Source organism: Dicentrarchus labrax, unplaced genomic scaffold (genome assembly GCF_905237075.1).
Source record: "Dicentrarchus labrax unplaced genomic scaffold, dlabrax2021, whole genome shotgun sequence".
Taxonomy (NCBI): Eukaryota; Metazoa; Chordata; class Actinopteri; family Moronidae; genus Dicentrarchus; species Dicentrarchus labrax.
Window position 1 is genome coordinate 17,215,298 of NW_026136709.1, and position 25,137 is coordinate 17,240,434.

Consider the following 25,137-nt stretch of genomic DNA (forward strand, 5'->3'; position numbering starts at 1 on the left):
CTCTCACCTTCCCCCCACTCTTCACCCCATCTTTTGCCAATCCTACCCAGCTGACTAAAAATGGCTTAGAGGGCACATGGCAATGGGGGGTGGGGGGGGGTGGGGGGTGTGTGTATGTGTGTGGGTGGAGGGTGGGGGGGGTTGCCATTTGTTTGTTTATGGGGGTGAACTCGATTACCTCGTAGCCACGCCTCTATATTGTTGCACCCGCGTAAACATCAGCTAATGCCCCCCTCACCCAGATTCTGGCAAATCAAAACAAACCTCACAGGAAGACTGAATCATTACAACTGACGGCGATACTCGAGGTGACATCCAGTATCAGCGGTCTCATCTCGCTCCTGCAACCGCACAGGCAGCTAAAAATATTCCTTCACTTAAAAAACAAAACAAAAAAAACCAACTCCTATAAAAGCTTCAAATAGCTGCAGCTGCAAATGAACCCAATCACCGTGATTGGGAATGAACGTATGAAACGGGCAGTTTGTCCAGAGAAGGAGATCAGAGGTAGGATGAAAGTGGGAGCGCCTCAACCTCGGCTAAGGCCCTCTCTCTTTGGGCAGCACCTGATGAAAGTTGGAAACCATGGCAACAGGCACATACACAAGAGTCAGCTAAAACGCTGGCTCCATTGAAATCAAGCTCTATGGAGAGGCTCTCAGCGATGCTCTTCAGTCGCACCAATACAACACTTTATACCATCAAAACATACGGAGATGCTGACAGCCTGAGACTGATTCATTTCAGATCAATCAGTTTAAAATGGGGGGGGGATGGCAGCAAGCAGACTTCCACACCAACGCAACAGGGGCCTAACATGAAGATCAAGCGAAGATGCTGCTTTACATCCAAAAAAACAGGCTGGAAATATTTTGTGACACGTACATCTTAAGGAGTCCTAAAACCAGTCCATGATGTTTGTATGAAGTCTTTGATTCTGCTCCATCCTCTGAACATCTGCCTCAGAAGGAAGCGCTCCCCACCCTGCCCTTGAGAGTCCTCTGACTCCTTTCCTAAGATGTGTTAGGAAATCATTAAAGGGGGGGCTCATTGACTCACTGTCGTCGGTCTGAGCAGCACCTCCTTAAGGGCAGCTGCCTCCTAAAACCCATTCAAACACAGAGATTCTGCTAAAACAGCCCCAAACCATCATTACTCCACTGACCTTCTGACTTGACTGTGACTCACTGGCATCTTTGCATCCTTAAATCTTACTCTGTCAACACTCCTGAGCACATGGGGGCATAACACCTTACATAAGTGGTTGTTTAGTCAAATTAAAGCCTGGTTTAAATAGAAGAAATACAGTGGAGCATCACCTTTAGAATTTTTTTTTCTGCACAGTATTGCCCTAACAGGATTTTGGGTGGGGCACAGTGGAGGTTTTGGGAGGATGATGAGTGTCAGATTGAAGAGTACCAGCATTTTTCATTCAGTAAGAGCGGAGTGCCATCTGGAGGATGAAAACAGTAATGCACATAAGGAGTGAATGATGGGGAAAGACCACTCCCAAACCTTTTTGGCCATTACATGCCAGCTTCTGGAATACTTAAGGTTAAATTTACAAATGCAAATGACAGTGAAATGTCTCTGTAGAGCAAGATCCCTTGTTTTGAAGAAGACAGTAGCACAAAAATACATTTATAACATAAGGCAACTGTCAGTTTGCTGGTTGAGAGGGAGCAATGATGCCTGATGTGAGAGCACCATCCAGTGTTCACATGCAGCCATTGCAGTGTAAAAAACATTTTACATTAAAATGACATTTCTGCAGACTAAATGTTAATACCCTGTTTCACGCTAAATCTGCCACACATTGAAGCTTTCTGACATATCCGTCTGCAGAGGAATGACAGCAACCTGGACGTGCTTCTCAAGGGAACCTGGGCAGGAAGTCACAGTGTCAGCCCTCCAGCGGCATAAATAATAGATAACCGAGGAGAAGCTAGGAGCTTTTAGCTGACATAACAAGCCACTCTACATATTACACCCACTCAGACATATCATCTCAAATGACCTGCACAGCCGGGTGGGGTTGAGACGGGCCACAGCGTCTCGCATATGCCGAGTCAAGAATGGAGCAGCAGACTTTATATATATATATATATATATATATAACATAAATAAAACACTTATTTCAGCATGCCTTGTGATACTGTAGGTAAACTGATTAAATAGCCTTAACACAGTACTTTTTGTTGTGTGTTTAACTTCCAGGTTATTCTTATTCCAAACAGATTCAGCAGTGAGTTGGGGAATCCCTATTAATCTTACAAAAATATATATACATTTTTTATATTTTTTTTATAATAGATCATCTACACAGGTATAACACTGGCTTCACCAGCTGGGGGCAGTATTGACCCAATTATGATCATAGCAACAAGAGTGCCAAGAAAAGCTTCACCTCAGGATACTGTACCACACCTCCCCCTGGCTTAGTGAGGCTAATCCATCCTGTATACATATACATATACATATACATATACATACACATACACACATATACATAAACTCCTGCTGCATCACTGAGCTCCATTCTCTGCTTATAATGTAACACTCCTATGGCTCCCCTGCACTGCCACAGGGCTGTGTACTGTGCACTCACTGAAATAGCTTGCCATTCAGGCTATTTTAGTGAATGGATTTGAGTCTTACTAGGGCACCATGGTAGCTTGTCATTAGTGCCCCCCACCCCCAATACACACACACACATACACACACACGCACGCACAGGTCTGCCATGGGGATACACTGACTTAGTAATCCTATATATGAACCACCTGAGGCTTAGCTGTCAAAACGGCACAGCATTCCAGCACCAGAGCTTAGCCAATCGAACGATAGCTGTGTGTCATGGTAACAATCTCCCAGGAGACACGGAGGAAAATACAACATGGGATAGGCAGACATGCAAGCAGGAGAAAAATGATGAGGTGCAACAGGGTGAGTTGAAGAAAGACAACCTGAAAAAAAAAAAAAAAAAGAGTTCCTCTTGCAGTGAAGGGAAACACGAGTAAAAACCTGCACTAAAACTACATGCTGCTCAAATATACTGGTGTAAAATGACAAACATATAGGTAAGATTAGGTAGATTAAAACCACTAAATATCAACACCACAAAGTAACTATTAAATAAAACAAAAAACATGTCAAATATCCTCTAATGTCAGAGCTGCAGACGCTGGGCAGTGACCCTGCGCCCTGTAGTTACATAAACACTCTGGCCTTCGGGGATTGGGGGGGCACAGGAAGCTGGGAGTACCTACATTACACAACTGCTTTTTATGGCCAACAATGCACTTCATTTCCTTAGCCAGCATTACACGTACACCCACAGCACGGCACATTAAGGCTATAATAGGCAAAGGTGCGCCACAGGCAGTCTTACATAATGAACATGTCTACTCTGTATCAGTGCACCCAAACTACCACAGTTCAAAAACTGAATTTTAGATCACGTTTAAAGCTCAATAAGACAAGGGTGATTGCCAGTAATGTTGTAGTTTTATTAAACATGGGTGAGTGTGCTTCTTCTTCCATTGAACAACCTAAAGCTAGAGGCTACATCTTCATAGATGCTCAGACGATTTTTTATAGTTTATATGATAAATGCTGTGGTGAATTGACTAGTTCCCCTTCATTATTTGCTAAATTCAGAGTGTAGGAGTTTAAAGAGACATGGGAGGGACAGTGTCCTAGTTGCATTTTCCCCTCTCTCTTGTTTCTGAGTTCTGGACCAAATGTATATCTGATGTGAAAAGTTAGAACAAAAATCATGCAACTTGTATTTCAACCAACTAGCAAGTAAACGTGAGGTGACATTTATTTTGTTATATATTTTTTCTACATTTATTTTCCTCCTACCTATACGGAGCCCACATTAGTGTGGAAATTACCACCAGTGGAAAGAAAGAAAGATAACTGACTCAACTGCCATTTCAAGAAATGTCTCTGTTTATTCAGAGTCCTTCTTTATGCAACCATCAGTCATACAGGTTGGAGACAATTGGTGAAACGAGCTTTGACATTTTCAACAACCTGTTTTTCAGGCATTGCAGTGAATTCAAATTAGGATTTAAATGAGGAGTTATATCCTTGAATAGATATAAATAGACATGTAAACAAATAAAAGCAGATAAGTAGATGGTAATCTGGGGTGGAGAGTGAAAGTCTACGGTACAAAAATAGCCCAACGTCCAGACTTTGCATTGATGAACATAATGCAGGCAGATGAGAGTTTATAGCATGTCTATAGCATGGACAAAAAAGGAGTTGTAAGTTCAACCAAAGCTAAAATGAGGCTCCAGCTGTCTGAGTTAACCAACAGTTATGAGCATTTGCTGCTTTTCTTTGTCCTATATTATAGTAAATCACATATTTTCAGGTTTTAGACTGTTGTTGGACATTTTCTGACACCAAACAATTAATTGATCAACTGAGAAAATGGAGCTTACTCAGTAATGAAAGTCATCACTAGTTGCAGTCCAAATCCAGTGACACAGGGACTTACCAGCAGTGGAGCTGTGTGACTATCAGGAGCAGGGAGGCCCAGCCTGGCAGGTGGCCCCGGGTCACAGTCCTCCAGCAGAGGTCAGCCTCTGGAACAAAGGTCAATAAAAAGGTATAACACATCTTACTGAAAAGTTCCCCTTTACAATAGGTGATAACACGATAAAAAACACACACAAAAAGGGAACAATACCACTAACGCAACAGATAACATGTTAAGTAAGCAATAACAGAGTTCTTCACAAGTCCAATCTTGTGAAATATGAGCTAATTGCAGTGTTTTTTATAAAAACATGGAACAAATAGACGCACATTTATAAAAACACACCACTTCCTATTGTGCAACACTTCCTCTGATTCACTTCAAGGCTCCCGGCTACCTCCTGTAAGAGCTCTACAACACAATTCACTCAATCCAGCTCATCGTCAACTCTTCTCATAAGAATGACGGCTTAAAATCTTGAAAAAGGAAAAAAAAACATTTTTATTATTAATTTGAGATCAAAACATTTAATCTAAAGCACACATTTATCCCAAAACACACATCTAGTTTCTGGCGACAAGACTCTCCTCAGTTTTTAAGATTCAAGACAGTCTCTGAAAGCCACAAGCTGGTTTCACAAGTTGTGCAGCCCTGATTGAGAGTACAAGCTCAGTAGACTGTGAGACCATTAGGACCAAGGCGCTCTTCTCTTCGCCAGCCTGCATTCAAATGCACAGCAATAGCGGCGGTTTTGGTTATGCATGAATGTGATCAGACTTCAAACCCTGGAACTTCAAACCCACAAGAGCGTGAGATGATTGAATAAGACACTGAAAGAGGGGCAAACTGCAAAAAAAAAAAAAAAACAAGGCAGTTAACTAGGTGCTGAAAAAATAAATAAACATTCTTGTGAACGTTAAAAATTATCCCTGGTTCTGACAGAGGCGTTCCTTCATGCAAACTGACCGCAAGACCTAATCCTAATAGAGCTGACATGTCACAGGGGACATTCTGGGTGACATCTGTGGCAGGGTATCATGCTGTGCATCATGCCTGCAGCTGGGGGCCACGACATAAGGCCAAATCATCCCTTGAATAAGCATGAGGTTATAGGGTTACAGTCAGACAGGCAGTACGTGGAGCAATGCATTAGTATTTCAGGAAACTATGATGTGTTTCTCTGAGAAATTAGCTGAACAAAACCCAACTGAGATTAGTCACAAGCATTAAAATAACAAGTATCCGTAATTTCTTGCTCTTCAAGCTGAAAAATAATTCACAAAAGACATTCACGAATGCTATGAGGTGATCACAAATTAAATGGAGATCACGTTTCCAGTACTAATCCCAAAAAGCTAATTTGTTGCAAGTATAATGTTTACCATGTTCGCCATCTTAGTTTAGATAAGACAAAGTACAGATGGGAGGGTCATTTGGTCATAAACCTGAACTAGATAAAAAGTCCTCACTAAAGTTACTACAATTCATTCTGATCCCTGAATGTCTGTACATAATCTCACAACAATCAACCTCATAACTGTTGAAGTATTTCAGTTCGGACCAAAGCGGAGGACCGACCAGCCAATGCTGCTGCGCTGGCTGTGGCTTAAGTTTGTAACCAACATAATAAATCTGAGGTTACCTGAGCCCTCGAGCCGTATCACTTTCCAGAATCTGCATTAAATGTCTGATTATGAAACAAGGCTGTAGTAAATGACAAAACACCAGTACTGTGCTATTCAAACCATTACTGTGCTCATCAGATTAGTGGCTTATGCTGTAAATAGGAATATTGTCATTCACTTCAATGCTGCTGTGGGGAAAAGACCCACAAGATGAGATCATCCTGAAGGGACGTGTGTGTGTGTGTGTGTGTGTGTGTGTGTGTGTGTGTCTCCCCCTTCAAGCAACAATTAAACTGAGGGAAGGACGACAGCCCAGTTAGCCAGCGTCACCGTGGGGGTTCAGTGTTTTGTGTTTAACTCAGCTAGGAGGCATGCACTCGTCACATGAGGGACTCTTTATCCTAACAAAAAACTTAAAAGGAGTCATTTAAATACGGACCGTGTCATGGGAGGAGATGAGTAATGGTCATATTCACCAACATAACTGGTCTGATATTGCTTCATTCCCACAGGATCAGAGGCAATAAAACAAACTCTGAACTAAACGCTCACTTCCGGCTTATTTCCTTGTTTTCGTTTGTCACTTCCAGAGTAAGTGCACAGTAGCTACACACCAGAACTGTATTTGAAAGTTGTGTACAATAACTGTTTTATGAGGCTGCAACATCTCAACACAAAAATGCTATTAAGGGGGCAAAAAAAACCAAACAAAATCCATTCACAGTGGCGAGGACTCATTTGAATCTGAGCTCTCACATCTCACATAATTTGTAGCAGCAATAAGCCGACATACCGAGTACATTTTGCTTTGGTTCTAATTTACTCAACCACATAAAGGGGTCAATAAATGTGGCTCGACATGTGTGGGCCTGCTGTAAACTCTGTGTGCTACAGGCAGCAAAACGTGCTGAATCTGACTAACAGAGCTCAGAGATAATCAATAGGGGTCTATATGTGGAGCATCCATTTGTCACGCACATACATAATACATGTTCCAATTGCCAGTTTATCTGATCCATCCTCGTTGGTCTACATGGGATGGACAAAATATTAGAAACACTTAAAAAAAAAGGATAATGATTTACACTTAAACAGCGCCACAAATTACATCCTCCAAAAAGTCGAATCAACACCGATCGAAAAACAAGAAAAACTGAACCTCGTAACCTTCATGAAGGCAGGATTTATTGCAGGGATGTTGTATTAGCTGCATTAGTTAAAGCGAGATGTAGTTGATAAACTGGCACCTGACTGTAACATTCAGTACAGCTTTAGACAATAAAAGGTCAAAACTTATGCTCGGAAGAACCATAAAACTAATACGTACACGTAGTTGTGTTACTGAAGATAATTTCAAAGCCGATATATTAAATAATGTGATTCTTATTTTCAGTTAATTATTCAGCTTTGTTCTCAATGTACAAGTAGAGTAGATTAGAGAAGCTTATGTCTAGCACATCTGCCAAGTGAGACTTGAGGAACAAAAAAAATTAAATAATAATATCTTCAACACTACTGAATAAAACTTCGATTAACGCTCAAGTTGCCATGACGACTTGTATTCCCCGTTCCCTACTGGTAAACTGAGGGCTGAGGAGGGATATGGACTGTGTTACTAAATTTACTGAAGCCCACAGAGCACAGCCGAGGCCTCTGTGGAGAATCATTTCATTAAGAAAACCTCCACAGATCGGTTACATGGACTGGAAATCCTCGAATTGAAATGTCAAAACAAAAATGTCTTGTTGAGAGCTCATTCATCTCAGCTGGATTCAAAAAATGGTTCACACCATGCCAGGCAATTAGGATCAATCATGCAACCAGACCAGTATGTCAGTAGTGCTCCTGCTATCTTTGTCATTACGTCCTGTGAGAAGCAGCTGTTATGCAGTTTAGGGAGATAGGTTTCCCATGTTTGGTCTCTGAAGCACGCTGACGTTTGCTCATTACATTAAACAGCTGAGGCCGATAGAAACTTCCTAACTATGCTGTCACAAAGCGGGTTATTGGACAGTTTTGAGCCGAAGATGACACCGGACGAAAGCGAAGGGGTTCACCAAAGTTATTACAATTCATCCTGAGCGGGACGTGAGCGTGTGTACCAAGTATCGATGCAATCCACCTCATAGTTGTGGAGACGTTTAGTTCAAAACCACAAATGTGACCTTCTTGGTGGCGCTAGAGGAAAAGTCAGGTGATCATCAGAGTCATCATCCTCTGGGGATCATAAACGTGTGTACCAATAGTTGTTGAGAATAAATACTGATAAAAAACCCAAATACTGAGCCCTGCGAACTGTAATGTGAATATCACTATGATAAATACCAGAATATATAACTACGTAAAATGTGACTTATCAGGATGGGACATATTGTCATACATATTTTTCAAAATCTAGACACGATTTAATTAATGCACAGGCAGTTGGGGTAAAAAGAAGGACAGGTTTCTCTAACAGTTTTACTTATGTGAGGATGAAGGTTTGGTGCGGGGGCAGCACGGCAACAGTTTCTCATGCAAAAAACTGAATTTCTAGCATGCTGATCTGCCATCTGTGGCAACTCCCCGGCTCTGTGTGTCCACTGACATGTAGGCGGCCACATGAGGATCTCATGCCTGCCTTTAACATGCTATAATAAAAATACTCATCACCACCACCACCACCGGGGAGGAAAGCTATTTTTCTTTCTTCTTAGGATTTGATATGATCATATTTTTTTGTAAGGCAATCAAAATACAGCTGTAAACGGCCGTCAAAAGACAGAATCTTGTACAGATTCTTATCTCTATTGTCTCGTCTGTAGATTTTCTCCAATCTGAGCCTGGAGGGTTTTTTTTTTTCTTCTGTGCATGTGTGAAAGTTGTGGGGGTAGGAGCGCACAAAGTGACAGCTTTTTTTCCCTTTGGAGTGGGCCACGTTTATTCATAGCCCTGTGTTAAGATTTCTATGTAAAGTCCACTTTGCTTCTTTCTTTTTTTTTTTCTTTAATATTTACTCTGGAGATGCTGCAGACACAAATGAAAGCATCCTGTTGTTGGAGGCCTTTGGATGGCCAGCCTGCAGGAGAGAGAGAGAGAGAGAGAGAGAGAGAGCAAGAGAGCGAGAGAGAGAGAGAAAAGATAGACGATTGCTCTCTCTTCTCATTATGTGCATGCTCAGGGCTTCAGATAAGCCAACATCACAGCACGGATGTGAGAAAGTTGAGAGGAATGCTCGAGTCTACCAGCACAGCCAGAGTTGCAGATCAGAAACTGGCACACATACTGACTCATACACATCAGAGGCACACACACATCAAAAGTACATTACTCGACGCCGCCAAAGGCTACAAACACAAACCACCACAGCTAGGACCCTCCACGGCCCCAGACCGTCTTCCTCTGCTCATTTAACAGCAAAAAAGAATGTGTTAATCAACCAACTATTAATTAAATCTGTTTAAGGATCTAACAGCAGCAAGGATGCAACCGCACCAGATACTTCCTCATCTACAGAATCAATACACACAATCATTAAACCAGGTACAACTTTTAAAGCAAACTGTAGACTAGCTAATTCAATCAAGACACTGTGAGATCCACTCTGCAATATAATTCAGCTGTGTGCAGAAACAGGCAGGCATACTCAGAGGGGGGGCACAGTCAGTCTTTCCTACTGAGTGAGTCAAGTGTGTCATGATTTCAACTATGATCCGTTTATGGACAAGAGCCGACACGCAGTAGTGATGGAAGGAGGAGAATTATGTGGACTAGTGGCTCTCAAATGGCACAAAGTACTGTAATTGTATGTGAAGCGCTTATAAAGCCATGTTTTTAACAATAGAAAGCCTTAAATGAGACATTAAATGAGGCTCAAGTCAACAACTCTCCTGGATTAAGCCATGTCATGATAATGGTGTTACAGAAGAATAGTGAACACTTAGAGGAAGTTAATCCAAATAACTGAACAAACAGCATTATGCCACAGAAAGGGATCAATACAGCTCCATTCTGCATGAAGCCAAGACAGCAGCACCCGACCGAGCACACTGCCCGCAGTATATGGAATACACAATGACGTAAAAACACTAACAATATGATGCAAAGAGCCCTGGGAAAGATTTGGAAATATTTAAATATAGTTCTGGGCTGTGGCCGTATCAGAGAGGAGTCGGTTGCTGTTAGTTTCTGAAGGTGTCGTGGACCTCATTGCATTTGCGAGTGCTCGCGTTATTGTGTGTCCACCCACAGCAGAAACCACAAAAACAAACCTACATGAGCACAAAATAAGAAGCAAAATAAAAACTTGAGGAGCCTAAATGGGGCAATCCTAGTTAGTCTGTTGTAAGCCAAAGATGTCACACAGCAGATATTAAGTGAAGTCTTCGTAAAGTAAACAAACACATGTTGTCTGCCTGAAGTGTCACAGCAATACAGTAAAAACCACACACTGGTACAAACGTGTCACAACAATGGCTCGACTAGATGAGACATTTAGAGGATACGTTTCCAGAGTTCACATCATACCGAGAATAACTGCTGTAACCCAACCGGAAGGCAGCAGCTCCCTGACACTGGGTGTGTACAAGGGGAGTGGGTTGCAGAGAGGGGTCTGGTGAATTTGTGACATTCCAGTCAAGTCAACAATTTATTCACTGGAGTAGTGTCTCTGTCTCTGTTTCCTCATTAATATATGGACAGTTTACAGAAAAATACATAAAATCTAAATCTAAAATAATAAAATGTAGGTCTGTCTGCATGTCTGTGACTTAAACATCTGAGCAGCTCTGCCCTAAAAAGGTCCTCTGCAGGACTCCTGGAGCAATGATTAATAATTCAAATTAACAACCATTAAACTCGCTCTGCCCTTATCTGCCCCCGTTATCATCACAGCTACAGCATCTACAGTTGTCCGAACCAGGAAACACATCTGCCGGGGAAGGTATGTGGAAAGTCCTCCCACATGGCCTTCCTCGTTCAGGTTCAGTGCCTTCTGCTAAAAGAAGAAATAGTTTAAATGTATATTAACTGCACTGCAAGACCCTGTTGTTATTTAAGCATCCATAATGCAAACAGTGATGTAAAGCCCAGACAAATGTCTTATCTAAAGTCAACAATATCCTCACAGAAAAAGTCTAAAGCTGCATGACCTTATGACAAGGTCACTGCCAGATTATGACTAAATTGTAACGGAATAAAAAGGATAATTTCCTAACCTGGAGGGCTTCTAATGTTCGCTTTGTATGAAGATGTTGATGAGGTATCCGATAAATGTTTAATTTCTAAGAAAAGGGTCATGCCTAAATGCACCTGCATGCCTCTACCTGCATTCAACTGGGATTTATGAGGGAATACACTGTGCCAAATGAGCCATATTCTCATTTCATGCTTGCTTCACAAGCCAAGGTTGTGAGAGAGAGTTCCCACGTTACTCTCTGAACCGACGACATGCTCAACACCACATTTCACTTTTTTGTCGCAAGTACTCTTTCCCTTCACTTTTGCAATCTTTGTAACTGTTACTGCAACTTTATACACCCAACACTAATCAAAATAAGGAAGAATTATCTGTAGACTGTCGAGCTCCTTCAAAAGTCACTCAATCTATCCCATCTGTCCACACCACTGCAGATAGAGTACGAGAAATGGCCCAACAAGTTGTACCTTGTCTCACAGTCCTACAAGTCAGGTATTTCTTTTTTTTTTTTTTTTTTCAGGCCGTATTTACAAGTCTACACTGACTCGAACAATGAGAACTGAAAGTTGTGTCCATCTTTTAAAGATAATGCCTCAACATAGAGAGAAAGGTGATACTTCCTTCTTTCAAAATGCACAGTGGCTGATATGAGGAAGACAAATTGCAAAAGAGGACAACTCAAATAACAGCGAAACAGTGTTTGTCATAAAGGACTGAGACCTTCCTAGCACTATTAAATCCAGGTACAAAAAAAGTGCAGCATAATATTAAAGATTAGAGGTTCCCAGTTTACATCTCTAAACTCTAGTGTGCAGGCAATTAAATCACTTCTTCCATCTCCAAAAGGCAGTGACGTCTGAATTAAAACCTAAACGTTCTGCTTTCATAACATGCCCAAATAGCCTCAGTGTAGGCAAAACTGGCCCAGTCTGCACAGGCAAAAAACCTGAGAGATCTCTGAGTCAAATTTAACACAGACGCTGCATCACATCCACAACAGAGTTGCACGCCATCAAATCCGGTTTTCTGGATGTTTCACTTCCACTTTCAGGACCTATGCAAAAAAAAAAACTGGGCGGAAAGGAAATCACATATACGTGCCTGCTATGGTTGAGTTGTGCACACGACTGAGGCAAAGACAAAACTTAAGAACATCTACTTTGATACAGTACTAGAGTATTTCATATTGCACCACTACATTTATTTGACAACCTTAAATGAGCATATAAAACCTGATGCATTATTATAGTGTATAAAACAGTCTGACATATAAAACAGCATCAATGACAATAATAATCCAATAATGTAATAGTGGCACATTTAGTTTACTGTACTTTTAGTCATGTAAAATTGTAAATTCAGGGGATTCAGGAGCAATTTTGTAAGTAAATGACCTAAATACTGCCAAAAACAAAGTTTGGAAACCTGTGACAAAATCTTTTATCATGAATCAGAATGAAAATCATCATTTAAAAGACTTAAAAACCAGCTTTTACCACGTCCAACCTGCTGTCAGTGTGCATTTCCTACAATGCAGATTTAATGATGCATCATTTACTGCCCTACTGTAAGCGAGCAGTCTTAATCCAAGCCACACGTTTCCTCTAGCTTTAAAACTGTATAGATTACCTGGATGAGGCCAAAACACACAGCTGATAACCTGGCATTAGTAATATATGGGTCAAGCATGAAACATTCAATGCCTCTGGTCAAATAAAGGAAGAATCTCGCCAGCAGTGCAGCCTTCACGTCCACCTTGAGAGACCTACCGTTGTTCTGAAAAGGGGAAGTTAGCGGTGCATCGAGTCTGTAACAGGGGGAAAATATTATTTAACTATTTAATTTTATAGTTAACTTGACGATACGTGGGGTTTGATTTCACCGGGCACGCTAATCATTCATTATTTTTTTTATTTTAAGCCTCCGAGGAACAAAATGTTAACACTCAAAAAAAAACAAGGCAGACTGCATGGCAACCGGTGGATAGCAACGGCGGTTAGTGGATACAACAGTAAAAAAAAAGGTGAGAGATAAAGTAAAGGGGGAGATAAAATGTCTCTCTTTTATTACCTTGATGCTCGTGGAGAAACACGGGTCTCGACGTCTGGATACCACGCGTTTAGGAGGCAGCGGTACGGGCTCGGAAGGGAGAAGAAAAGCGATTTGCTGCCGCTGTTTCCGGGTTTTAGTTATTTGGCGTCATTGAGCGCAGTCGAACCAACGAGGGGGAGTTCGGTTTGTTTCACCGGCGGAGCGCGGAGAGAGGCGAAGTGACGCACCTATCCTTTTTTTTTGAAGGACTCTGATTGAAGATAAACCCCGCCCGGTTTGTCAAGACCCGTTAGAGTGTTTTCAACGGCTACTTCCACCGGATTACTAACTGACCTATCCTATTAATATGTCTCACCGCGGCTTTAATTAGGACTGATGGCCGTTGGAAGTCGTTTTAGGTAGACCGCCGTTCAACCAACGGTCGTCTAACGGTTCAGTCACTCTACCGGAGTGCCCTTGAGCAAGGAGCTAATATAAACGAGCTCTAGGCGGCGCTAATCTGCTATCTGGACTCACTTAAACCCCCTTTTCTTTCATTCATTAACGTGGCGACCCCCTGATTAAGTGACATATTTTATAGATAATTTCAGATTATATATATAAAAAAAAACTGCACAATAAACCCAAACAGTGAACTCAGTAACTACAAGATGTTGTTTATACAATTATCTGTCTGTATTATGTATTTTTTAATCATTTTAAACAATCATACAGACTTATTATGCTTTTTTTTTGGACTAATTTATAGTGTTTTCATGTCCCTGGCGCTTAACCATTGTTCTATTAGACAGTTTACTTAATTTTATTTTCATTTATGTGTGTATTTTTAAAGTCACATTTAACACAGACGCTGCATCACATCCACAACAGAGTTGCACTTGCCATCAAATCCGGTTTTCTGGATGTTTCACTTCCGCTTTCAGGACCTAACGTATGCAAAAAAAAAAAACTGGGCGTAAAGGAAATCACATATACTTGCGTGCTATGGTTGAGTTGTGCACACAACTGAGGCAAAGACAAAACTTTAGTACTGTATCAAAGTAGATGTTCTTGAGTCTTTCATATTGCACCACTACATTTATTTGACAACCTTAAATGAGCATATAAAACCTGATGCATTATTATAGTGTATAAAACAGTCTGACATATAAAACAGCATCAATGACAATAATAATCCAATAATGTAATAGTGGCACATTTAGTTTACTGTACTTTTAGTCATGTAAAATTGTAAATTCAGGGGATTCAGGAGCAATTTTGTAAGTAAATGACCTAAATACTGCCAAAAACAAAGTTTGAAAACCTGTGACAAAATCTTTTATCATGAATCAGAATGAAAATCATCATTTAAAAGACTTAAAAACCAGCTTTTACCACGTCCAACCTGCTGTCAGTGTGTGCATTTCCTATAATGCACATTTAATGATGCATCATTTACTGCCCTACTGTAAGCGAGCAGTCTTAATCCAAGCCATACGTTTACTCTAGTTTTAAAACTGTATAGATTACCTGGATGAGGCCAAAACAAGACGTTGTTTATACAATTATCTGTCTGTATTATGTATTTTTTAATCATTTTAAACAATCATACAGACTTATTATGCTTTTTTTTGGACTAATTTATAGTGTTTTCATGTCCCTGGCGTTTAACCATTGTTCTATTAGACAGTTTACTTAATTTTATTTTCATTTATGTGTGTATTTTTAAAGTTTTCTTACACTCCTTAAATTAAGAAGGCCACGCGACTCATCCATGAAGCTTTGGTGACTCCAGGTTGGGGCTGTGTTTAACCTACATGAGCACTAAATAAAAACTCTTGTTCATATCTGTGGAAGAAACAAAGGGTTAAACATTAAAATGGGTTTTATTAGGTTTAATGCCAATTAGGATTTCATTTTTAGTTACCTAGCAACTATCAAAAAAGATTTTGATACCCTGTATGTGTGAGGTTTAAAAGCAACCTTAGCACACTAACAGAGCTTCAAAAAGCCCTTAAAACATATTTATAATCAGTGTTGGGCTAGTTACTTAAAAAATGTAATATATTACTCATTACTCTTTTAAAAAGTAATATTATTACTTTACTTATTACTCCATACTAGCAGTAATTAGTTAGAGTTGTAGTGCTTTCTGCTACTTTTCTAAATCAGAAGAGGGTGCCAACAAAAGTAATATTATTACTGAAATGTATTAATAATTAGTTACACTACTAGTTCCTGGGAAAAGTAATATTATTACTAGTAATGAACTACTACCCAACACTGTTCATAATACAGCAGCAGAGTAGGTTTGCTGCTGCACAGGGCTCGTGCAAGTGGTGGTTGCTTTCGCTTTAATATCAATAAAAGCATTATAGGAACAATAAATTTATTCATCCTTGTGACATAAAGTAATATAACAGTTACAGTTAGTAAACACTGGTTCATTTTTCTTTTAACTCACCCACTTGTTCACTTAAAGTAGGACTTAAATTTATCAACAGGCTTGGAATTTCTGATGTTGTAAGAAGATTAAATGAGACTTTTATTAGTGGGCATTTTCCCCCTGTGAAAGCAATGTTTTTAGGCTTGAGGAGAATTCACAGTCATGCCACAATAAAATCTGTGTGTATATATATATATATATATCCGTATGTGTATATTGTTGTGTAAAGCCGATGATATTAAATATATATTGTCATTTGAAATGGCTTTAAGTGAACTGCAGTGCATCGGTACAGAAATTGTCTCTTTTCAACAGTAACTACAAGTGTATTCAACTTATAAAAAAGAAAGTTTTTGTCTGTTTTGCTCCTAATTTTCAGGCACAGGAACACATTTAAACTTATTGTATAAGTTTAAATGTGTTCCTGTGCCTAGTCTCTCAAATATTAAAAATCAGTTTATTGCCTGCCAGTTGTCTTTCTTTTTGTGATTAAGTGAAGTTATCAAGGCTCTTCAAAGACTACCAAATGAAACACCTGGTTGTGATTTGAGATCAGTAGGCGATCCACAGACTTTAGAGGACAACGGACCGTAACTGCCTGTCGCTCCACACAAAGATTAAGCTGAGACATTTGTGCCATTTGTTTAATCCTCCTAACTGCTGCCCCCCCAAAAAAAACATTTGTGAGGAATTATTTTAGCTTTTCAGTATTTAATTTTCCTCTTATCTGAGCTACTTTGCTATTTATCCATGTCAAATGTTCAGGAAAGTTCTGGTTTTACCAAACAGACACCAATTGCTTAATTAAGCAGCACACCTGATTTCACTTAGGTGGCCAAGTGGAGCTTATAAAGTCACTGTAAAGAGGCTGCTCACGTCCATTAGGAAGAAGAATCGAAAGAGTGAACGTGGTTATTTCATCCCAGACGCCTACAGTTAACGTATTTGGTCAGCAAACCCGCCTTCAACCATGGGAAAGGAGAAGACTCATGTTAATGTGGTGATTATTGGCCATGTTGACAGCGGTAAGTCAACCACCACAGGCCACCTGGTCTACAAGTGTGGTGGCATCGACCAGAGGAGACTGGAGAAGTTTGAGAAAGCTGCAGCCCAGGTAAGGAAGGAAAAACCTGCTTTAAAAAACTTGTTTAAAAGCCTGTATTTAGATATTTTATTTGCACTAGATGGGGAAGAGTTCCTTCAAATTTGCCTGGGTGTTGGACAAGCTGAAGGCTGAGCGGGAGCGAGGAATCACCATCGACATCTCGCTGCTGAAATTTAACACTCAAAAATACACCATGACTATAATTGACGCTCCTGGCCACCGTGACTTCATTAAAAACATGATAACTGGGACTTCACAGGTGAGCAGAACAGAGGTGCATCACTTTCTGTGTGCCTAAGTTCCTTTGGTTTCACTTAATAATGTCATTTCAGGCTGATGTTGCCCTCCTGGTGGTCTCTGCAGCTAAAGGAGAGTACGAGGCCGGTGTGTCGAGAAGCGGCCAAACCAGAGAGCACGCCTTACTGGCCTACACTCTGGGTGTGAAGCAGATCATAGTCTGTGTGAACAAGATGGATCTGACTGAACCGCCTTACAGCCAGAAACGCTTTGACGAAGTGGGGCGAGGCGTGAGTGGCTTCCTCAAGAAGATTGGCTACGACCCAACGTCTGTCCCCTTTGTTCCAATTTCAGGCTGGACCGGGGAGAACATGATCACTGCAACTCAGAAGGTAAAGAGGATTTGTAGAGTTAAGAGTATCTGAGGATGTGCAACATCTTGAACAAACATGTTTTTCTACAGATGCCATGGTTCCAAGGCTGGAAAGCCAGGCGACGGGAAGGGAATGCAAGCGGAAGAACTCTACTGGAAGTCCTGGACTCCATTCAGCCACCGGTGCGAACCATCAACAAGCCACTACGATTACCTCTGCAGGATGTCTACAAAATTGGAGGTTAGAAATGGCGTCCAAACTTTTTAAAGTCTGTTTGCAAGCTTGTAGACTTAATTAGCTCCAGTCAAGAGAATGAGGTACAGGTGTGCAGCAGGGGTATTAGAGTTGGGGGAAGCAGAGCAATGTTGCAATGCTTGTTGGATGATAGGTTGAAATGGTCTTTGTTCTGCCTTTTTAGGAGTTGGGACCGTGCCAGTGGGCAAGATTGAAACTGGCATCCTCAAACCTGGCATGACCCTGATGTTCTCCCCTGCCAAGCTCACTGCTGAGGTGAAGTCCATCGAGATGCACCACCAGGGGCTGCAGGCTGCTCTGCCAGGACACAATGTTGGCTTCAACATTAAGAATGTGGCGGTCAAGAACCTGCGGCGTGGGGATGTGGCCGGCAACGCCCAGCAGGATCCTCCGTCAGATGTCAGCAGCTTCGAAGCTCAGGTCGGTTCAATGGAGTTAATTTTTAAATACTAAATTGTGTCTTTCCACTGTCTTGATGAGGTTCTTCTTGTTTTTGTTTTAGTTGATCATCTTGAACCATCCAGGAAAGGTCAAAACGGGCTACTCTCCTGTCCTGGACTGCCACACTGCCCACGTGACCTGTCGCTTTGCTGAGCTGAGGGAGAAGCTCGACCGCCGCACAGGCAATAAACTGGAGGACCAGCCGCAGATGCTGATCTCTGGAGACGCTGCAACAGTCAAACTGGTTCCCATCAAGCCCATGTGTGTGGAGAGCTTCTTCACATACCCTCCCTTAGGTATGTCGTCAATTGGCAGAAGTCTGAATTTCTCCAGATAGAAGAAATCTCACCCCTGTTGACTTTGATTTGTTGTGCTTTCCCAGGACGCTTTGCAGCGAGAGACCTGAAGCAGACTGTCGCTGTAGGCGTCATCAAGTCGGTGGAGAAGGACCAAGGGTCAAAACTTAAAGCCCAAGTGTGTAAATAAGTTTTTGTTTACCAGGATTCTGGTATGACTTTGAACAGTTTTTTATTTAGATTAAATTTTTTGTGTTGTGACACAAAGTATTTATGTTGTCTTAAAAGTAATTATTCCTGTGTTAATATTAAATCCAAAAGAAGTGGTAGAATGGATGGTGAACTTTGGTTAAAATGTGAATTGTTGAGATAACAAAATAAATAATTACTTGGAGAATAACTTTGTCCTGAAAGTTTGTTTTTTAAATGTTCTTGAACTGCAGTTTATGTGGTTACACATTTTAAATAAATTTTGGAAAACCAAGTGTTAAGCCCTCAATAGTTTGTCCCTCTTGTAGCAAGAGTTTAACAGTTTGGTCAATTAATTCTTTGGATCTGAGCAATATGCAAAGACTTCAGGACTTTATTTGTTTTTACTGTGTGTGATGAATAAGCTTTTAGATGTACTGTTTGACTATTGAGGCAAAGTTAGAATTTCGTTTCCCTGTTAGTTTGTGTTAAACTGCTGTTTTGTAGCCTGAGCTAATCTATATTAAACTGATAGATTTGCAGTGGTGGAAGTATTCAAATAACCTGAGTTAAGGGGCAGTACCACACTCTGAAACAACCTAATCTATTGCAAGTTAAAGTCCTGCATTCAATATTTGACTCAAAGGTATTTGGTAAGTAGGATATTGGCATGAAAATGTGTTAATTGGTAATTTCATACTTGAATATTTGTACTGTAAAATCTTAATCTGAAAAAGTAACCAGTAACTGGCTGTAAAAGAATTGGACTATAAAGTACAATATTTCCCTTCAAGTGGCACATAATAAAACACAAGTACCACAACATTGTAAATTGATTTACGATCCACCACTGCTTGTCTTTGGTTATATTAAAATAAACAGACAGAGTGGTATTGATCTTTCCTGATTCTCCTCCAGAATAAACACATTTCTCAAAGCATCTACTATTCCTTGATCTCCAGTCTAACAGTACTTACTACAATAAGCTGCTTAGACGTGTACTTTCCCCTCTAATGCCAGAGCTTTTGAAATTCCAAGGGGAGGCACAAACAGATCTGGAAACCACATGTCATAACTGCCATAAAACAAAAGAGCAGGCTCACTTTGTTGAAGTACAGCACTTTTAATGATACAATGGGTTGATGGGTTTGTTCCTTAACATGGAAAGAACTGCAAGTCAGTGAGGACTGGGTGAAAATACATTGGCTCTCCAGCCTTTTTACAAAGTCCACTTCTAAAAGACATCTCTGGCTCACAGGCAAACCTGGAAATGTATTGAATCCAGTAACATGGAATGATATTACATAACCTAAACTTAAAAATTTCAAGCTCATGAGGTTTTACAAGACACTGAATCGTGAACACAGGTTAATGTGAAACTTCTAGCCTGTCACAAAATCAAGTTATTGCTAAGATGTCCTCTTGAGTTTCCCCGTACTTGTCATTAATAGTGGCTTTAACAACAGGATACCCTTTTTTTTTGTAGTCCTGCTCGATTAATAGTGGTTCTTCAAACCCTGAGGTGAGCGTCTTTGAATGCAGCACTCCACTCAATTCCAGTCATTGTTACACCATGCACAGAAAAGGTCAAAGGACTGTGGAGATGGCGTTGAGTTCACACACAGAGCATACATACAGTGAACAGTGTAACAAGGAGTAAATTAGTGACCTACAGTGAACCACAGGCTTTGATATTCCACCACACAGTAGCAGCAGGTTTCTATACTGTAAAACAACCATAATACGTGTACACACAAAGCAAGCAAGAACAAGGAGTACATTTAATGAAAGTTTTTTTCATCTCGGGAAGATCAGTGGGAGACTCCTGCCTCTTCAGTCAATTATGGTAAACAGGGGATGCAAGACAAATAGTGACATGACCTATTTCACATTCCATTTCTTATTTGTCCTTTTTCCAGAAATATAAGCTGATAATTACTTGAGGGCCAGTAAAATTAATACAGATAAAATTCAAACTCTACCGCCCTGATGCTTGATCTGACAGGTAGAGAGAGCAATGGTACATGTTTTGTACAATAAAACATGTATATACACTCACACACAAATATATATATTTACATACATATATACACAGTAACAGCATAAACATAGACTTTAGGTAAGTGCTAGGGTTCTGAGAGTGGCTTTGTCACAGCCGTGCTATAGGGTTAAGATAATACTGGTAAAGGAAGAATACACACATTCTTTGTACAGCATGGATATAGCATCCATGGCTAGATGAGCCTTCTTGGGTTTCTTCTTCTTCTTCGTTGTTTTTTTTTTTTTCTTTAGGACACTTGTCGTGTGACAAGGGGTGTTATGATAGCTATTTACAGGACCTCCCAGTTTAGGGAGAGGCGTAGTGCAAGTCTTTCTGGCTGTCAGTCACTCAGGATGTGGACAAAAGACATCGGGAACACCCCTTTTCTATCCGGATCTCCTTCAATGTGCCCAATCTGGAAGTATAAAAGAGGCAAAAGAGAGCATGTGAGAAAAAGAGCATAATGTAGCATTCAGTGTTAGCCGGAGTTTCTTTGTGTCTTTGAGATGGATTCCTGGCTGCAGGGTGTAGTAGTGAAGCTGGACTCACCCACCACTCCTGGTCCTCTTCTCCTGTAACTATGATCACCTCTCCTTCAGCAAAAGTCAGTTCGTCATCATTGTCGGCCTGGCAGTCGTAGATCGTCTTCACCCGGCGAGCTTTGCTCTTTCCCTGGACACACAAATAGCAAAACAAGTTATCATAGTTCTTTAACTTCTCTCTGTTTATTTACTCTCATTAGTAACCCAAAGTGTTCAGATATATTTATTTAAAGAGAGACCTGGCAAAAAGGCAGAACTCTGTTACTTCTTGGCCACTGCAGATAAGAGTCTTTGACTACATAGCAGTTTCCAGTGTATTTTGAATGAGGAAATGGGAAAAATAAAATCTAAAAACAACTGAATATGAAACCTAAAGCTGTCAGAAATAACTGTCAGCAACAGGAAAAAAGCACACCAGGACATTAACATAGAAAAAAATACAATATGTTAATATAAAAACTTGTAATGGAGGTGAGAAATGGCTGAAGAATTGAGTGTGCCGGAGTCTAGAATGACTTTAGTGCTATGAACTGAATGTGAAACAGCTGATAAGCAATGTTAATATCTTACACAGCATAATGCATTACATGTATCACATTTCTAGAAAGCTTATCTAAGTTAATAACAATATCAGTGTACATTTAGCACAAATGACAAAAATATGTCTGAATCCATTTAGAAACAGGGTCTCCATTACAGTTTATCCACCAGAGAGTATACTAGACAATTACTGGCCAATATATCATAATTGAATTAAAGAAACTTTTTCAGATATCAATATCAGTATCAGCCTAAAAAACTCAGTATTGGTCAGGCTCTGATTCATATTTGTTTAGAGTAGTTTAATACAATTACTTATGAAAAAGAGTAAAAATATACTTTGAAAAGTATATTTATAAACTATTTACTTAAAAAGGAGTACTAAAAAGTAGTTCCAAGCCTATTTTATTCCTGAAAACACAACAGTTCAATGTAAAATGTAAAAAGCATGTTAATACCGTGTTGATCTTCCTCGGGAGGGGCACTGGTGTCTCTGCAGTCCCTGTTGGGGTCCCATTAGTGTCTTCAGCAGCTTGTTGGGTGGGGGTACCTATATTTGCTTGCTGATTAGGTGACGGTGAATCTTGAAGCTGAGGCTGCGGCTGCGGTTGCGGTTGCGGTTGCGGCTGCGGCTGCGGCTGCGGCTGAGCTTGAGGTGGAGGCGGAGGTTGCGTTTGAGGCCTTTGCGTCTCTCCAGGAGGCGGCCTGGGAGCGGACTCAGCTGTTCCAGGTTTCGGGGGGATGTCTGAGAGATGAGGCTTGGGAGGCAGGTCTTTGAGCTGGGGTTTGGGCGGGAGGTCTCCCAGCTGAGGTTTAGGCGGGAGGTCGGAGAGCTGCGGCTTCGGAGGAAGTTCTCCGGGTTTAGGAGGAAGTTCAGACGGCTGTGGTTTCGGGGGCAGGTCTCCCAGCTGAGGCCTTTCTGCCAGAGGAGCCTTCTGCGGGGTGTCGGTCGCCGGCGGGGACTTCTGGAAGACCTCTGGAGGATGACTGGACTTATCCATAGACGGGTGGTGTATGGTGTCAATCTTCCGCAATGCCACTAGAGAGAGAGCAGCATAGAGTTCGTAAATAACTTCTTCAGTGTAACAGCTGACATTGAAATGAAAACTGGACAGAGACTGTACCTTTTTGAGGTAGTTTGGGAAGAACCCTTGGACCAAGTGTAGACTTTGTGTTGCTTGAAGTAGTGCTGGGAAGAGATATTCAGATAAAGTTTAATGAAAAACAGAATCTGAAAAGATACTTGCTCCATCAGCTGGAATATATTGCATTATAGCGAGTGATGCAACACATTTGAAGCCAATAAAGCTTAAAATTTCAGCACGGTTTAATTTTTTCGGTACCTTTGCTGCTGAGGAATTCCTTCAAACTTGTTAGAGACAGGAGACATCTTGCTGATGGGAGGAGGGGTAGAGTCGCTTCCTAAAATATTGACATTGGTGACGACAAACAGATTATTCGACACCATTACAGACCACAAACCGAGGGATTAATTTGATTTAAATGTGGAAATAAATTAACATGCTGTGATGGTTAAAAAAACAATGAGGGAGGCGTCATCTGGCTGAGCTTTCCATGAGCCCGTGTTGTTTGGAAACTTAGGTTGTGCAATAAAGTGTCATCTTCTAATTAGTGGTTGGGTGTTACTGTATGGGTGATACAGAATGCACAAAACACCACAGAGGACAAATGACACAAGTGGAATAACAGTAAAAATATCCCCATTATACACATAAGGGACACAAGAATGCAGGTAAGATGACTGAAGTGCCTCCTTTTCTCTCCTAGTGGTGATTGAGAGGCATTTTACTGTTTTTCTGACTAACCTGGAAAGACAAACTCATGGATGTCTCTGCAGTTTGAAAGTATGTTGATTGGTGAAGTCGTAAATGTTTACTGTTTTGAGGACATTACAGTTTCTCAAAAATAGTAAAATGCCTTCTTTCTGATTCATAACGTATTGAACTTGCTGTAATCATATTGTCCACTATTCAAGGTAATTAAACCCAAATGTAATCAATATAGTGCTATAATGTCAATGCACAGTATTGTTAACCCTCATGTAACCATATCTTGAGATGTTGCAAGCTGTAAACTTGGGAATCTTTTCACATTTCAACCATCCATCATGACTTGGACGTCAAGCTGAGGGTTTACTAGAAATAAAACATTCAATTAAATTCATCAGGCACATAAACAACCCTAGCAATTGTCTGTAGCTGTAATTAGTCTGAAATAGTAATTGGCAGTCATCCACTGTGGCTGTGAATTTTGGAAACGCGTATAAAAATAGCACACAGAGTGCAAGTTTGATATAATGGTTTAATTGTTTACAGTGAAAATTTATAGTATTTAGTTCAAACTGCCACTCATCTTTGGAGAAGTTTAACTGCATATGTTTCTACATGTGATAGGAGCTCCACACAGAAAATGTATCACCAACTATTTTGATAATCAATGAATTAGTATTTCAAGTATGAGAATTTCCTGATTTTCTTTTATATTATGTAAAAGTAAACTGAATTATTTCCTAAACAAGTCTAAAAATGGTCAAATTGTACTTTACTGTAAAATGTATGTTCTTGAACCAAATTATTCATCAGTTAATCAGAGAAATATCAGATTAATTCATAAAAAGAATACCACTCAACATACCTTCAAACTGTACACAGAGACATAAAAAAGGCCTCCACTAGTCTGTAAAACTCTTAATTATAACCCTCAAACCCCTGAGGCACCTCTAAACATGAGCATGATAATTCATTCTTAACCTTGGAACATAGTCTTAACTCAAGGTCCACTTACAAGCTGTTTCAAGGCCAACAGTTTGCTTCAACTGGTCACGTCTTTAAAAAGCTAGTAAGTGGACCTTAGTTAAGATTTTAAGATTATCATGTCAGACATGTTTTTTCTATTTAGTGCAGGACTATAAAAATAGCCCTGCAATTTTCTCACCCCCAGTTAAGCCCCCTTTACTGTGTGGACTGTGAGAGAGCGGGCTGGGTGGGTCAGACAGGGTGCGTTTGTGTCCAGGAGGTGGGGGCGGAGGCCTCTTCTTGGACAGGGTGGAGCTGCCTCCTGGTGTGAGTGTAGAGGGAGGGCCAGATGGGGGAGGAGCTGGAGGAGCGATACATAAAACACATGAGGTGATGAGGCCCCCAAAAACAAAAACAAAAACAAAAAAATCATTCTGTTAAACCCAGAAACCCAGAGAAGGTAAAGGAGAGGATAATGAAGCATGGAGAGGAGAGGAGGAGCGGAAAATATAGACAAGGTCGTGTTTTTGCTGTCAGGAATACGTTTTGGACTAAAAAAAAGAGAAAAAAACAACAAATATATAACAG

At 40.5% G+C, this 25,137-nt stretch overlaps 3 protein-coding genes across 7 annotated transcripts in view; 1 reads left to right on the forward strand and 2 right to left on the reverse strand.

Annotated features, from left to right (window-relative positions):
• Positions 1-13,527, reverse strand: part of fam49bb (family with sequence similarity 49 member Bb) — a 33,545-nt gene extending 20,018 nt beyond the window's left edge. Inside the window, exons 1-2 of one of the 2 annotated variants that reach the window (XM_051411105.1) lie at positions 13,367-13,527; positions 4,514-4,601 (exon numbers count right to left, since the gene is read on the reverse strand). The gene's annotated coding sequence lies outside the window, so the exon portion shown is untranslated. Of the gene's footprint in view, positions 1-4,513; positions 4,602-13,065; positions 13,086-13,366 lie in introns of those variants that run through there. The other variant, XM_051411107.1, reaches the window with a different exon arrangement.
• Positions 13,528-16,280: 2,753 nt separating this feature from the next.
• On the forward strand, positions 16,281-18,842 carry eef1a1l3 (eukaryotic translation elongation factor 1 alpha 1, like 3). The gene is made up of 7 exons (XM_051411104.1): positions 16,281-16,887; positions 16,958-17,137; positions 17,211-17,507; positions 17,579-17,729; positions 17,908-18,164; positions 18,247-18,481; positions 18,568-18,842. Exons 1-7 carry the CDS (start codon positions 16,744-16,746, stop codon positions 18,669-18,671), a joined length of 1,368 nt encoding a protein of 455 aa, XP_051267064.1. The 5' UTR covers positions 16,281-16,743; the 3' UTR covers positions 18,672-18,842.
• A 931-nt stretch (positions 18,843-19,773) lies between these two features.
• asap1b (ArfGAP with SH3 domain, ankyrin repeat and PH domain 1b) overlaps positions 19,774-25,137 on the reverse strand; it is a 58,376-nt gene continuing 53,012 nt past the window's right edge. For 2 of the 4 annotated variants that reach the window (XM_051411084.1, XM_051411085.1), the window contains 6 exons: positions 24,749-24,910; positions 23,137-23,215; positions 22,918-22,982; positions 22,252-22,832; positions 21,261-21,383; positions 19,774-21,126 (listed from right to left, as the gene is read on the reverse strand). In XM_051411084.1, coding sequence (XP_051267044.1) covers positions 21,052-21,126; positions 21,261-21,383; positions 22,252-22,832; positions 22,918-22,982; positions 23,137-23,215; positions 24,749-24,910 — 1,085 coding nt within the window. In that variant the 3' untranslated portion in view covers positions 19,774-21,051. The remainder of the gene's footprint in view (positions 21,127-21,260; positions 21,384-22,251; positions 22,833-22,917; positions 22,983-23,136; positions 23,216-24,748; positions 24,911-25,137) is intronic. The other 2 variants (XM_051411087.1, XM_051411086.1) reach the window with 1 other exon arrangement.

Bases quoted from the DNA above. Each gene is read 5' to 3' on its own strand.
- eef1a1l3 (XM_051411104.1), top strand. From the start codon at position 16,744: ATGGGAAAGGAGAAGACTCATGTTAATGTGGTGATTATTGGCCATGTT. The intron at 17,508-17,578 runs GTAAAGAGGATT...GTTTTTCTACAG, and splicing joins TGATCACTGCAACTCAGAAG to ATGCCATGGTTCCAAGGCTG. The intron at 18,165-18,246 runs GTCGGTTCAATG...TTTTTGTTTTAG, and splicing joins TCAGCAGCTTCGAAGCTCAG to TTGATCATCTTGAACCATCC.